Source organism: Telopea speciosissima, chromosome 7, assembly GCF_018873765.1.
Source record: "Telopea speciosissima isolate NSW1024214 ecotype Mountain lineage chromosome 7, Tspe_v1, whole genome shotgun sequence".
In the NCBI taxonomy this organism is placed as follows: Eukaryota; Viridiplantae; Streptophyta; class Magnoliopsida; order Proteales; family Proteaceae; genus Telopea; species Telopea speciosissima.
In genome coordinates this window covers 14,306,986-14,320,549 of record NC_057922.1, presented here as the reverse complement: position 1 = coordinate 14,320,549, position 13,564 = coordinate 14,306,986, and the positions used below count along the sequence as shown (strand labels likewise).

Sequence of the window (13,564 nt, the reverse complement as noted above, 5' to 3'; positions counted from 1 at the left end):
TTTGTCGTTGGTTTATCTTCTCCCCATGTTGCTTTCAATTTTTTGGGGAATTTAAGAATTGAATGACGGAAGAACCCTAAGTAGTGGCTCCATAGGTAAGGACCATGCCTCAAGAAATATAGATCCTAAGTTTGACTCTTTTCACCCCGTGGGGGCCGTGTTCATAAGGTTCCAATTTCTCATGGGTCCGGGGTTTGTACGGTCCACCCAAAAGAAAAAATAAAAACAAAAAGGGAAAAAGAACTCTGTCCAGGAGTGTAGCCTATGTCAGCACTCCCATGAGTCTATCTCTCTCCTTCCCATATGAAAAGACAGTTCTGCCCTTTTGTTTCAAGGAGAGAGAAAGACACACACACATGGGAGTGCTGGTTTAGGCCACACTCCCGGACAGAAAACTGCTTCCCAAAGAAAAAATATAAGCTTGCACAATAATGTTACACTTCTCTACTGGTGTGGTCATACGAATCAACACTACTTGGATTGATTTCAAAGTTCATTCCTGATCGTGGAATTTTTTTGCTTCCCCTTGGGGTTCTTTTTGTTTATTGCTCGAACCCCTTTTTAGAATTTGATGATGAATCGCTATCTAGATTAAGATTTAGAATCCACAAAAATATAATTGGATTATATTCTAAACCGTTACGATCAATAGATCAGTTTGGGTAAAACTGGGGACCTACAAGGTGTTAGAGCACCTTGTCCATTGGTTGAGCCGGTTTTCCAATACCTGCTTGATACTTTATTCTAAAATTAAAAATAATTGATGAAAATTCATGTATAAAGTATGTGTACCATATTGGCCGTACTACACAAATAAACCTAAAAACCCTAATTGATACACTCTAAAATTATGCTAATGATTGATGAGAAATGAAAAAAAAAATCCTAAATACCTGATAAAATAATTAGAAAAATAAAGAAACGGATCAAAACCCTAAAACTACTATATATGCCACTATGCATGAAAATCATAAATCTAAGAATAATAAAGCCAATTTTTAAAATAAAGTCATGAAATTTTATAGAAATCAACAAGAAAAACAACAACAACAACATCCATCCAAGTCTTATCCCAACTTAATGGGGTCCGCTACATGAATCCAATAAGAAACCAATGATTAAAATTAACAAAGTGAAAAAAAGGGAAGGGGAAGGGGAGAGGGAGAGACAACATGGATACAACTACATGGGTGTTGATAGATAAAATTAAAGAAGTAAAAAGGGAGAGGGGGAGACATACCACATCAACATAAACTCTAGGGCATCGACCCTTCTTAGCTACGTTTCTTAATTGCCCAACATTCTGCTCTAGGTCCTGAAGAGGTGTGAATACAAAACAGCATCACGACAACAAATACTAGCTAAATGGGGTATGGATCTTTGATCTTCAATCAGCTCTATTTGAGGTCATACTAGAAGTAAGGCCTAAGCCAAGCATGTTTTTCTTCACCACTGCTCCTAAGGTTATCTTAGGCCTGCCTCTGGTTCTTTTGGTTCCCTCAATCGGTATCATGTTGCTCTTCCAAACTGAGGCCTCTAAAGGCCTCCGTTGAATATGACCATACCACCTCAACTGACTCTCTCTAAGTTTTTCGTGTATCGGAACTACTCCCAACTCAACTCTAATGTGATCATTTTTTACTTTATCCTCTCTAGTTTTACCATTCATCCATCTCAACATCCTCATCTCTACAACTCTAAGTGTATTTATATGGCACTTCTTCTACATTAGTATCCTATTTCCTTTCAATTACCACTAGGTAAGGGACCTTCTTTATAGACAAGGAGGTAGTATCTTCTCTCTTGAGACATAAGTTTGCATTTCCAATCAGAGGCCCTATTATTTACTTGGAGAACCAGATGGTTTAGGCATTGCCTTCGAATTCTGAGAGTAAAAAGAGGGGTACCAAGGTATTTGGTAGAGTGATCCATCACAGTTGCCCCAAGCAAATTCATAATCAATTTTTTAGTAGCCTCAGGGATGTAGGGCTAAAGAAGATTCCGCTTTTTTTTTTATAGAAAAAGAATGAATATAAAGGTTTAAAGAAGTCCTATCGAATTCTGAAGATGGGTTAATAGAATTGAAACAACTGCCTTCCAACTTGATGGAAAAGGTACGGATAAAGAATTCGCAAATCAGATCACATTATACCCGGACCTTTATCCTCTGAGAGATTCATTGACCGGTACGGTTGTGCGGTTCTTCTCATAAGTGGGTTGAAATGATCATTCTACCTCCTGATCGAACACATTACTCGGGTGGGGTCCACCCCCTTTTATTAGAGACACTAGGGAACCATATCGGACAGAAACCACAGGTGATAAAAATTCCATTAAACCCCGAAATTCTGAAATTTGTATAAATAAACTCCATTCTAATCTATAATCTTCCTTTCTTTTTCTTCTTAAAATAATGAAAGATTTCATGAGCAATGAATTGTATTGTCCAAATTTTGTCATCCTTTGATAAATGAGGATTGAAAGGGACAGATGTATTTATTCTAAAGTTCACCAGACAAGAATAAATGCATTTAGTGAGTTTATCGGAAAGTTTTCTATCTCCATTTATCCAAACACACATATCTTAGTATTTTATGGGGACCCACCCCTTTTTGCCTATCCCCTTAGGCCCCATTTGTTTAGCGGAATAATTTGCAAGAGATGGAAAAATTGTGGTAAAATATACTGACATTGCATTGCAAAAATCCCACCTCAGGCTGTTTGTTTGCAAAGGGATAGGAATGTTGAGATAATGGAGGGACCGACCGTCAATAATCCCACCCCATAAACCCCTCTAAACAAACAGGGCTTTAGTGTTTCAGACTGTTTGCCAGGATTTTCAAAGGGCGCGTTTGGTTGCGTAAATCTTTTGGATGTGGTCTGATTGTGGATGGTCATCCACTTGAGTTACCATCTGTTGAATCGTAATTCTAAAAAATAAACTGTTTGGTTATCATGATTCTGTTACGTGATTCTTCCTGAAAAACTGTTTGGTTACCCTGAGTCTGTCAGTTGGATTCACCCTGAATCTATTTGAAAAACTGTTTGGTTACCCTGAGTCTGTTAGTTGGATTTACCCTAAATCTACCTGAATAACTGTCTGGTTACCCTAAGTCTGTCAGTTACTAAACCTTACATTTAAAAGTATAAGACACATTAACTAAAAAAAAATACGATTACCATATTAATGTTCGCAAATAATTAATTAAATCCAATTACCACCCAACTTTATATAACCTAAAGTTATTAATATGCCATTGCTATGTGTGAGTGTGAGCTTAGGTGTAGGGGCAGCAAGGGGTAAGGGTGACTGTGTCAGTGTTGTGCTCAGGTGTAGGGGTAGCAAGGGGTGGGGGTGAGTGTGTGCTCAGGTATGACAACGTAGAGGGTATGACTCAGTATGACTCAATAGCTTTCATTTAAGTAAAACAAAAGTTCAAATTCCCCCAAGCCTCACCCTATTCTAATGGGTAAACCAATTCACTTCAAGATAAGAAATTAAATAAGAAGCTACTGCTACATGAGAATCGTGATGGAGTCGAACGATCATCTCCTGGGAACAAACCCAAGTGCTTTTCCTTTTGAGCTAAAGACTCACCTACCTACATAAATCATGTCACAAAAACATATAGCAACTGAACAAAAGTGAAAAAAAAAATAATTGAAGCCAACCCACAGATCCAACATCATTTATTTTCTGTTGTTCTTCCTTATTTTCTAAATGCCCAACCATACTCAATACCATCACCTTCTCCTGATCATTCTTTTTATTTAATTTAATTTTTTATTTGGTTCTGCACTAAGAGGCACCTTCTCCCCCACATTCTCATCTTCCTTGTGAGAGATGATGTAATTGGCCTTGGCCTTGGCCTGGGCCTGCTCTTTGTCCTTAATGAATTAGGCTTTTATCTTAAAAGAAAATCATAATATGCCTCATATCCATCAAGTTTATGAATAAATATAAACAAGAACAACAGCAAAATATCCACAGGGTCCTACATAACCATGCTATAACCATGCTACAATCATGCCAGTGCAAGTTCATCTACTACAACATAACAATCACCAATGGATAGCGAGCGGTGTGAACTGATTTGTGAGCAATTTGACTTGCCATCAAATAGAGCTTGCTGGAGTATGTAAAAATCCAAAGAACATATTACTTTGCAACCCAAAAGTGAGCAAATGGAATCAAAAGCACCTTAGGAGATCCAAGAACATCAATATACACATCTTATGAATCAGGAACCACTGAAAGTTGATAGTTGAGAGGCAGATCAATAAAAATAGAACACTACAGATCAATACCAATACATCATATTAGATCCCTTGGCATTGCAAACCCCATAAAATACAGACATAAGGGATCCAAACTTTTTGCTACTATAACAGATTTTTCTTGTGTTTGACGTATAAATTAGCGAGAGGGATGATTTAAAGTGAGATGATTATAGTATTGGAAAAGTGAAAGGGAAGCCTATTCATAGTTTCAAGTCATCAATAAGATTGGAAATAATATACCAGTCACATTCTCTTACTTGAGAACACAAAGAAGAAAGGGAAGCCTATTTTAGGCATGCCTGATGGGCTAATATAACTCCCCAACCTAGCCGTAGCACATCATAATGAGGAAAAGAATGTAACTTTTCAAGTAGTCTAACAAGGATAATAAGAGATTCAAACTTTTTGCTACTACAACAGATTTTTTTTAACACCCAAAAAAAAAAAAAAAAAAAAAAACACAAGACCATTCTACAGAAATTTCTGTATAAACAAGAGCCATTAAAACATTCACTAAAAACTTCACAAAAGTAAATAACTACCCATAGCTCCAAATTAAATTCAAGTTAATGTCCTACCACCCCAAATGTAGTACATGAGCTTGAAAAGCAGGCTAACATTCAAGAACTGGTTGTGAATCAACAGGACCTGACAGCAATTGGCATAATGTTGAGTGGATCAAATCAAAAAAATAAAAATAATAATAACAAGAACGACAACAAAGACAACAGTAGCCACACAGTTAAATCAACTTCAACTTCGAGCTAATTAAGAAGACTTGCACCAATACAGCAGTTGTGGTAAACTATAAAAGAAAACAATGGGGGAGAAATATGTAAAAGAAGTAACAACACTTAACTAATTGATCTGAATATCTTGGAGACAGATAGGGTCATTCCGTGTTCATGTCTCAGACTATCAATTTATAAACATAAATGAAGAAGAAAATTAAATCTAATGCAAACAATATGATTGCAAAATGTAGGCAAGCAATTAATCACGCACCAAATGAAAAATTTTAGAAAATTTTTGGGAGGTGTTGGGTAGGCAGGATGTTTTATTGGACATAAGAGGATATGGTTTGGTGTTTGTGTGATCTTTTTTGCAAACAAAGAAACAAAGCAGTTATAGAATGGATTCCTAACTACATATCAATAGTAGATGAATTCCAATTTCTATGATTAAACATCTTCAGTAGTTGTAGCCAAATTAAATGTATTATTGGGATGGTTGCAGCACTCAGATGAAAAATAAGAATTTACCTATTCATTTATTTGTTGAAATAATCTTACTAAATAGAAAAAAAAATCCCGCATGTAATGGAAATGTTTGAAACAAAGACACCTGCTAGGGGTAGGTAGAGCTATAAAACAAATCTTTGCCAATTTTTATGCAGCACCAGTACTTCAATTAATTTATATTATCCCCATAGTCCATGCAATCCCCAAAATTTCACAAAAACAGGTTTCTAGGCCTACAAACTGACTTGTTTCCAGGTCCTGCATACAACTTTTCATTCTCCAACTGGTTTGAACTTCTAAACTTCTTCATTTCTCTTCAATACCCATTAGATATTGCTAAATTTCAATAGAAAATCATAACTAATTTAATACTAAGTCCATCAAGCTATTGCGGAGGAAAAACAAAATGAAAAATGTAGAGCACTAGTCACCCATATGCAAAGAAAAAAGTGAAGAATTCGAGCAGACATGAAACAGACTCAAACTAGATGTATTGATTCTCTTAGAAAATTAAAAAAAATAAACTGTTGTTCAATCCAATTACATTTTTGAACTTCCATATAACCAATCTCATAAATAAAATAAAATGAGTTTCACCCCCTTATAGTATAAAAACAACTAACACAAAAATCAGGTATCCAATGAATGAATTAGGCCTGCTTCCTCAGCTTGAGCCCACAACATCTTATCCTAATTAAACTTTAAAAAAGCTCTGGTATCGTGCCTAAGTAACTCCAAAGAAGAGACACAGAAACAACACATGTTATAACCGAAAACCAAAAAAAAACTCTTAATGAGGCCTAATGTGTACAAGACCAAGTGCAGAGGTCGATTACTTGATTTATTGGGGGGAGGGGTAAAAATTATCACTTGGGGCTGGAGATGCACAACAAATAAAAGAAAATGGGATAGTGACAATTGGTTAAATCATAAACTAAGAGAAAACTTTAAGCACAGCAATGGAAATGCTTATGTGAGCATTTTAGCAGCATTAAGCCATTGACATCTGGTTCTTAGTCAAAAACTGTAGGTAGGCATCTGGTTCTCAGTTTCTTGATTGCTACATGGAGTGTGCACCACAATAGGCAGTAAAGTATGGGCAAAAGAGTAACAAAGATGAAAGTTAAAGCAGGGGCTTGGTAAGCCTGGTACGAATCAGTGCCGAAGCTATCCTCTGAGTCAAGAAGACATACCTCCTCGAACGTCTAATCCTAACAATCAACTGCATTTGATGTTTGGATTGCTGTTCAAGTACTGATGGAAGCATTTTGTTTTTGAAATAAAGGGATTGTGATTTGGTTCAGGGTACTTTTAGTTTCATTATGATCGTAGCTCTAACCTTCGTTCACCTACCTTACCCAAATCAATTACCTCTATCGGAATCCCAGTTATGAAATGGTTTTCGTTCAGATCAGTCTGCCGATCTCTTTACTTTCGAATATTATGAGAGGCTGAGAGCCGAGTGGAGTTCTCCAAAGTTGTGGATAAGGACACGCCACACACACGGACACGCTCCCTCTCGGCCTCTACCACAACCCATCTCCCCAAAATTCTCTTTTAATATTTTCGATTATATGTTTCAAAATCAAATTTATCTTTTCTTTCCGTAGCAGCGCAGTTCTCCTGAACTCTCTCAAATCTTAACATTCAACCGTTATTCCTAAACATATCTGAAAATCCTCCATTAACAATGTTTTAGATAGAATCTAGGTTTTCATCTTATTCAAGTAGAATAAGTGCGTGTGTAATCAATTAAGACAAGGAAAGAACATAAATAGAACATCACCTGAACAGGAACCCTAGCAGGCCTTTTTTCAGCAGCTCTTTTCAGCAAGAGTCGCCCAAGCTTCCTTAGTCTGCAAGTTCTCAAAGCTTTTCGTTTTCACTTGAGTTTGTGAAAGAGAGCAGAGAAGAAGCGAGAGAGTCCGAGAGAGAGAGAATGCAGGTTCAAGCCATGGATGAACAACCGTTGTTTCCCTAGGTCGTGAGAGAGTCGAGAGAGAGAGCACACAGGTCGCAATTCATGATTTGTTTTTTGATTCAGGGCAAGAAGCTATCATTCACTTTTGGATGATGGTATTTATACTAACCCTAGAATTTGTAATTCAAATATGAATTCACCTAAAGAGGTAAACTCAGATATGGATCATATTTAGTGTAAAAATCAAAATCATGCAATTCTTGTAATCCATTGGAATTAGGCAACCAAACAGTTTTATTAACTTAGAATTATGGTCTGACAGAACACCATTCTATTGATTTACGCAACCAAACACGCCCGAATGTATCTAATTGGATTCCTAGACTTAGGAAGAAGTTTTGGGAAGGTCAAGAAGCCAAAATAAACTAAAAAGAACCAATTTTCAATCCAATTCTTCCTTGTATATAACAAACTCGAGCTCATGTTTGCTCCGTACCAGGCCGGGGCTGAGTTGATTTTGGGTCTAAATGAGTTTCAGTGGGCTCAATATTTCATAAAAGGGGCAGGGAAGGGTATGCTGAATTTAGCTCATTTCCAGGGAGCCCCGACTTTGAAATGACTCCCTTAACCCCTCAAAAGTGTGTGTGCTAGCTTACAGTATACCAGTAGCAATCCAGCCGTTTCCCCTTTAAAAAATCATCACTTCTGATAGGAAAGTCCAACTTCTAAGATCTTTGCTTATAAAAAAAACCAAGGAGATTGGCCAAAATGGTATAGAAATCCTTCCAAAAGCAGTACCCACTAGACCAAGAATAAAATATGTTTTTTAAAATAATAACTAAATCAAATAACTTCAAAATTTTTGTAACACAGCCAAAACCTGGTAAGCAAAATGAGAATTCTGCGGCAACGCAACTGCCAACAATTGTGCAAAAACAGTATTCTGCGGCAAAAGAAAAACAGACACAAACTCTAGAAAAACATCAGTGTAGTTTTTAAGCCTTGAGACGACCATAGAATTTTGCCTTCTCCTGTGTAGTCTGGAATCGTCCGTGGCCAAACTTGGACGAAGTGTCTATGAACTTCAGTTTAATCTCCTCCATGGCAAGCCTAGATGTTTGCTTCACGAGTGACTGTCTCAGTGTCACAACACGCTTCTTTGGGCCAACACAGCAACCCTTTAACAGCACGTAATCATCTTTCACAATTCCATAATGGGGGAAGCCTCCTATTGGAGTTATGTCCTTTTCAGTCCTAGTTACCAAAAAAATGAAATTTGAGAAAATCAATTTAACAAGTTGTAAATCCAAAGCATAAGAATAACTCTTCCCCAACCTGTCAATCTAGCATAAGACCCAATGCATCAAAATAACTCAGAAGTGCAGAAAAGGATCTAACCTGTCAAACTCAGTAATGGCAGTGTGAGATTCTTCCCCCACCTTTCCAAGCTTGTAAATCTTCTTGTTCATCTCTGTACGATGATGGTACCCATTTTGCCCCGCCCTGGCAACAGTGAATGAGACCCTAGCTGGATGCCAGGCACCAATACAAGCCACTTTGCGCAGGCCTCGATGTGTCTTGCGAGGGAGGCGGGTAACACCCCATCGAGTCACAACACCCTCATATCCTTTACCTTTGGTCACTCCAATGACATCAATCATCTCATCCTCTTGGAATACAGCATCAACAGGGATCTGCTTCTCAAAGAAGCTGTATGCAAAATCAACCTTTTGGGCAGCATCCCCACCATTCACCTGGATCTCCATAAGGTGAGCTTTCTTCTGCTTCAGCCCCTTCATTTTTCTAATCTATAAACGATAAACCACAATAATCACACAACTGTCATGCATAAATGTGTTCAAAGATAAGGCCATATAAAGAATATACCTGGGTATGAGCTAAAACTCGAATGACAGAACAATATTTCTTCATTTTCTCCAACTGAGCCTGGATATCCTTCTTCCCATCTTCAGTTTCATACTTCTTTGAGTACTTGGTGAATGCCTTCTTCTTTGACTTGCACCAGTTTTTATAGAATCGCCTCTTCACCTCCTCATTAAGATGCTGAGCCCAAACAGTGTTCAGAGAACGAAGACCTCGAGGTGTCTTAACATAACCAACAACTCCGACGACAATCATTGGGGGTGTTTCTATCACTGTTACAGCTTCACATGTTTCCTTCTTGTGGAGCTCTGGAATAAAAAAACAACACTCAACACATCTAAATAAAAGAGATCCACATTACAAATGACAATGTAATTCAATAATTGGATTGATCGCCAAATTACTTGTATGGCACAACATTAATTAAACTAGTGCTACCGCCCAAAACAAGGCCAACTCATGGGGGCATTAATTCCCATAAAACAAGATCAACATTAATTAAATACAGCGGATAGTAAACATAGAAGATGAGAAGATACTTGATCCAGGTTTATCAACATCTCTGACAATATGCGTCATCCCGGCTTTGTATCCCAGAAAAGCTGTGAATTTGCAAGGCTTTATTGGATCATCCCTCGGAAAAGACTTCACTGCATGGACCCAAATGAAGAATAGAAGTTATAAAACAATGGGTGGGAACTTATTCAAGGAAAGCTAACCACCATCACACAACTTCTATCCACTTTTCAATCCCCTCCAACAGAATCAGCAACAACCTAGCCTTGGGACCAAAAGTTTTGACTACAATCAAGCACAAACAGCTCACTTCCCAAATCAAACTTGGGAAATAAGAAAAGTATATGATTTCACTTTAAAATATAAACTACCCAAATTTCTCTTCCCCCCCCCCCCCCTTCCAAGGCTTTGGGCCAGCCTTGGCCTGCCCAGAGGCCAAATGGGTTAAGTTTTGGGCTTTGAGACAGCATAAGGTTAAGCCAAGATGGGCTTAAATTAAGGATGAATAATTCTTGTTTTTGGCTATATTGGGTTTTCAAGGTATCAATATTCAGTATATAATTATCACAGGAAAAACATTATTAATTGCCCCCAAGTCAACAAAAATTATGCCATAAAAAAGATGTACAAGCGGCAATAACATTCTCAGAACAGTCATAAAACCAGGAATGTGAAGTCCATTCACTACATTAGACTACTGGATTTCATCTTGAAGCAAAAGAAATCAAGTCCGGGGAGAGAATACGAAGTAGTAAACCTTTTCCTCTATGACGAGAGGCCCTTTTTCTAGGAAGAAACCCTAAAGAGCCATGCCTTGGGTGCTCAAACTTGCGATGAGACATTCTTCTTTCCTCTTCTAATCAAACACTGCAAATCTCAACAATTCTTAGTTTCTCTCTCTTCCTTTTTTTTGGTGAAAAGCTATCCAAACCACAAAAGCAACTCTTGGTTAGATGCAAGCAATAAACATATCATGATGACAGTAAAGTATACAACTTTCTTTGTGGAGAAGGAAAGATTTTACTGAACAAAGCCACAAAAAAAAAAAAAGTAACATTGAAAATACAGCAAAACCTGAAATTTCAAAAGCCATTAGACATACTTTTCTATTTGTTTCTGAATAAAATAATACAGAAGAGGAATTGATTCAAGGGTATATGAATGGTTACATTAAGTTTGAGAAATTGCAGAAAATAATTAAAATGTACGAATTCCAGCACAGGATGAATGGTTGGATCATTTAACAAATATATCCCTGAAGAGAAAACATGACTTGCATTCAATAAGTTTAAACACTATAGTCCACCTTTACTACTTGATCAAGCCAGACAGGGAAGGGAAAAAAAAACAGTATATCAAAGTCCTGCCCAATTCACAAATACATTAGACAATAAAAACTGTTAAACTGGGGGTTGGGGCAGGAATAGTACAGAAATACCCAATAGATAACCTAAAAATAGGAATTCAATTTAAGTAAAAAAAGAAGAATAAAATACCTACCAACATATAATACACAAAAGAAGGCAAACGCAAAAAACCTTGATGGGTTAAACAGATAAAATATTCAAAAACTCTTCCTTTAGGGGGGCGGGGGGATGGGTAAACAGATAAAATATCAAAAAAACTCTTGCATTAGGGGGGAGGGGAAAATGGGAAAAAACGTAACATTGACTAGAAAACATTAGAATGTAACCACCAGCTCCAACAGACGATGAGAAATGTTCCCTGACCAAAGGCCTATGGCATATAATATGCCAATTCTCGGGCTCATAGGTTTTCCTTTCCAAAACCCAAAATAGGATTTTGACAAAAGAGCCCTTTTGAGACTCCAGCCTTGATTTCTACTATGTTGTTTTGGGGTGTCATTCCAACTATCATCGTCAGAGAAGGTGTAGATTCAATGTTTACATGGTCAATGGCACTTTCTGCATAAACTCTTCATAAAATCACAAATTCAATTCAATAGATCCACCAACTAAGTAACTAACTGATAAAGCTATGGAAAAAATAGGAAATTAAAATAATAATAAAAAAATAGTATGATTTTTTCCTAATTAACTGTAAACTAAGGATTTTCCCCTCAAAATAACAAACGGATTTAAATACCAATACAACAAAATACTCCATGGAATTCCTTTTTAATTAAATCATACAATTAAACTATCCATCCCGCGAGAAAATATTGAATATAAAATCAAAATCAAATGCCGATTTTTACTGCCTTTAGAAAGCAAACATCATTCAGCATTTAAGAAAGATTTAAAAAAAAAGGATAAATGAATTAAATCAAATCAAATCTAATCTACTGAGATATTTTAGCGTGCCATAGAAATTCAGAGATGCGAAGGGAAGAAGATAGAAAGGCCGTTCCCATTTCCCAAGTACTAACAGTTTATAGCAATTAGTGGCATTAGTATGTAAATCCAATAAGTGCATCTTCGTCATGCAAGGGCAATGATTCTATTTACCCGATATTAAAATTTAGAACCTTGATAGTCATAATTATTGATGAACGAGAAAGAATGCATTTCACCAAAAAAATAAAACCCTCATAAATTTTCACAAATACAATATTTACCCAGCTAAAATTTCTGAAAATTGGCTTAGAAATTCGAAGTTGTGCAAAGCAATCTAAACCTTCTGTGCAAGAAAGAAAGCAAAAAGGAATCTCAAGCTTCTAAACAAGCCAAAAGGGTCAAATGGGTCCTATGCTCCTCCCCAAATAAGAAGGTTCAAAGTGATCTGAAACTCCTCTGTAAGTAAGAAAGCTCAAATACCGAATTTTCACCTTCGAAACCATCACCTCTCCAGAATCGCATCGCCGGAAATTAAAGCAGAAAAACCTTTCTGGAGATCCGATAAAAATGTAAAGTCAAGGGAGGAAATGAAAAATATTACCTCGAACGCAAATCGCAGAATAATGAATTTGTACGAGCAAAGCTCTCCGCAGCAGCCAGCCCGAGACACTTCCTTCTATCCTAACAAAGGCCCTGAGCATCGTCTACCTTTTAAAAGGGAATGAACGGCCACGATTAAATTTCAATGAAAGGACAACGGCTGCTTACTTCGACGCTTTGGGGAACCCTAGACTCGTAGAGGGTAAGATCGTAAGAGTACCAAACCGCACGGTCCGGCCGGTTTCGATCAGTCTTAATTCGGTCTTGGAGCTTTTTTAGATTTAGGACCAAAACCGACCGATAACATAGATCAGTCCTCAAAGCCAAGATTGAGACCATTAAAATAATTGATCTAATAGGTTTTAGCTAATCGTTCCTTAATTAGTATGTTAAGCCCCCTTTTTTGTCTATTTTGATCAACGGTGTTTGAATAGGTTAAATACTATAGGGGAGTCAATACTGAGCCCGCACTGATTAGCTCAATCAAGCCCAACTGAGAAAACGTAAGACTGGCCTGGACCATTTATTAAATGTATCGGGCTCAAGCCCGAACCAAAAAATATTCAGTCATTCTAGGTGCGAGAGTCCGGTCGTCCAACCAAGATTGACCGCCTAGGAACCATGGACATAGGTATTTTTGTTGAAACCATGTATGTCTTTGCGTTATCCTTGCGTTGTGTTTGTTTGATTGTTTTTTCTTTAGATCAATGGTCCTAACATAGAAGCTATTGGTGAAGTTCTTGTGACCTATTTCTAGAATCTATAGGACCAAATAAGGCCCTAGGATTATATGGAAGAGTGCTTATATGAACATTAAGGTGGAC

General features: G+C 37.2%; 1 protein-coding gene across 1 annotated transcript; it reads right to left on the bottom strand.

Moving 5' to 3' along the window:
• Positions 1–8,399: 8,399 nt before the first annotated feature.
• Positions 8,400–10,710, bottom strand: LOC122670096 (60S ribosomal protein L3-2). Its single transcript, XM_043867062.1, has 5 exons — positions 10,601–10,710; positions 9,867–9,977; positions 9,331–9,635; positions 8,842–9,251; positions 8,400–8,697 (listed from the first exon to the last, which is right to left on the bottom strand). Exons 1-5 carry the CDS (start codon positions 10,683–10,685, stop codon positions 8,439–8,441), a joined length of 1,170 nt encoding a protein of 389 aa, XP_043722997.1. The 5' UTR covers positions 10,686–10,710; the 3' UTR covers positions 8,400–8,438.
• Between the last annotated feature and the right edge of the window lie 2,854 nt (positions 10,711–13,564).

Excerpts from the sequence above, each read along its gene's own strand:
- LOC122670096 (XM_043867062.1), bottom strand. The coding sequence starts at position 10,685 with ATGTCTCATCGCAAGTTTGAGCACCCAAGGCATGGCTCTTTAGGGTTT. Across the intron at positions 9,978-10,600 it reads CTCTCGTCATAGAGGAAAAG|TGAAGTCTTTTCCGAGGGAT; the intron begins GTTTACTACTTC and ends GGGTCCATGCAG. Across the intron at positions 8,698-8,841 it reads GCCATTACTGAGTTTGACAG|GACTGAAAAGGACATAACTC; the intron begins GTTAGATCCTTT and ends TTTGGTAACTAG.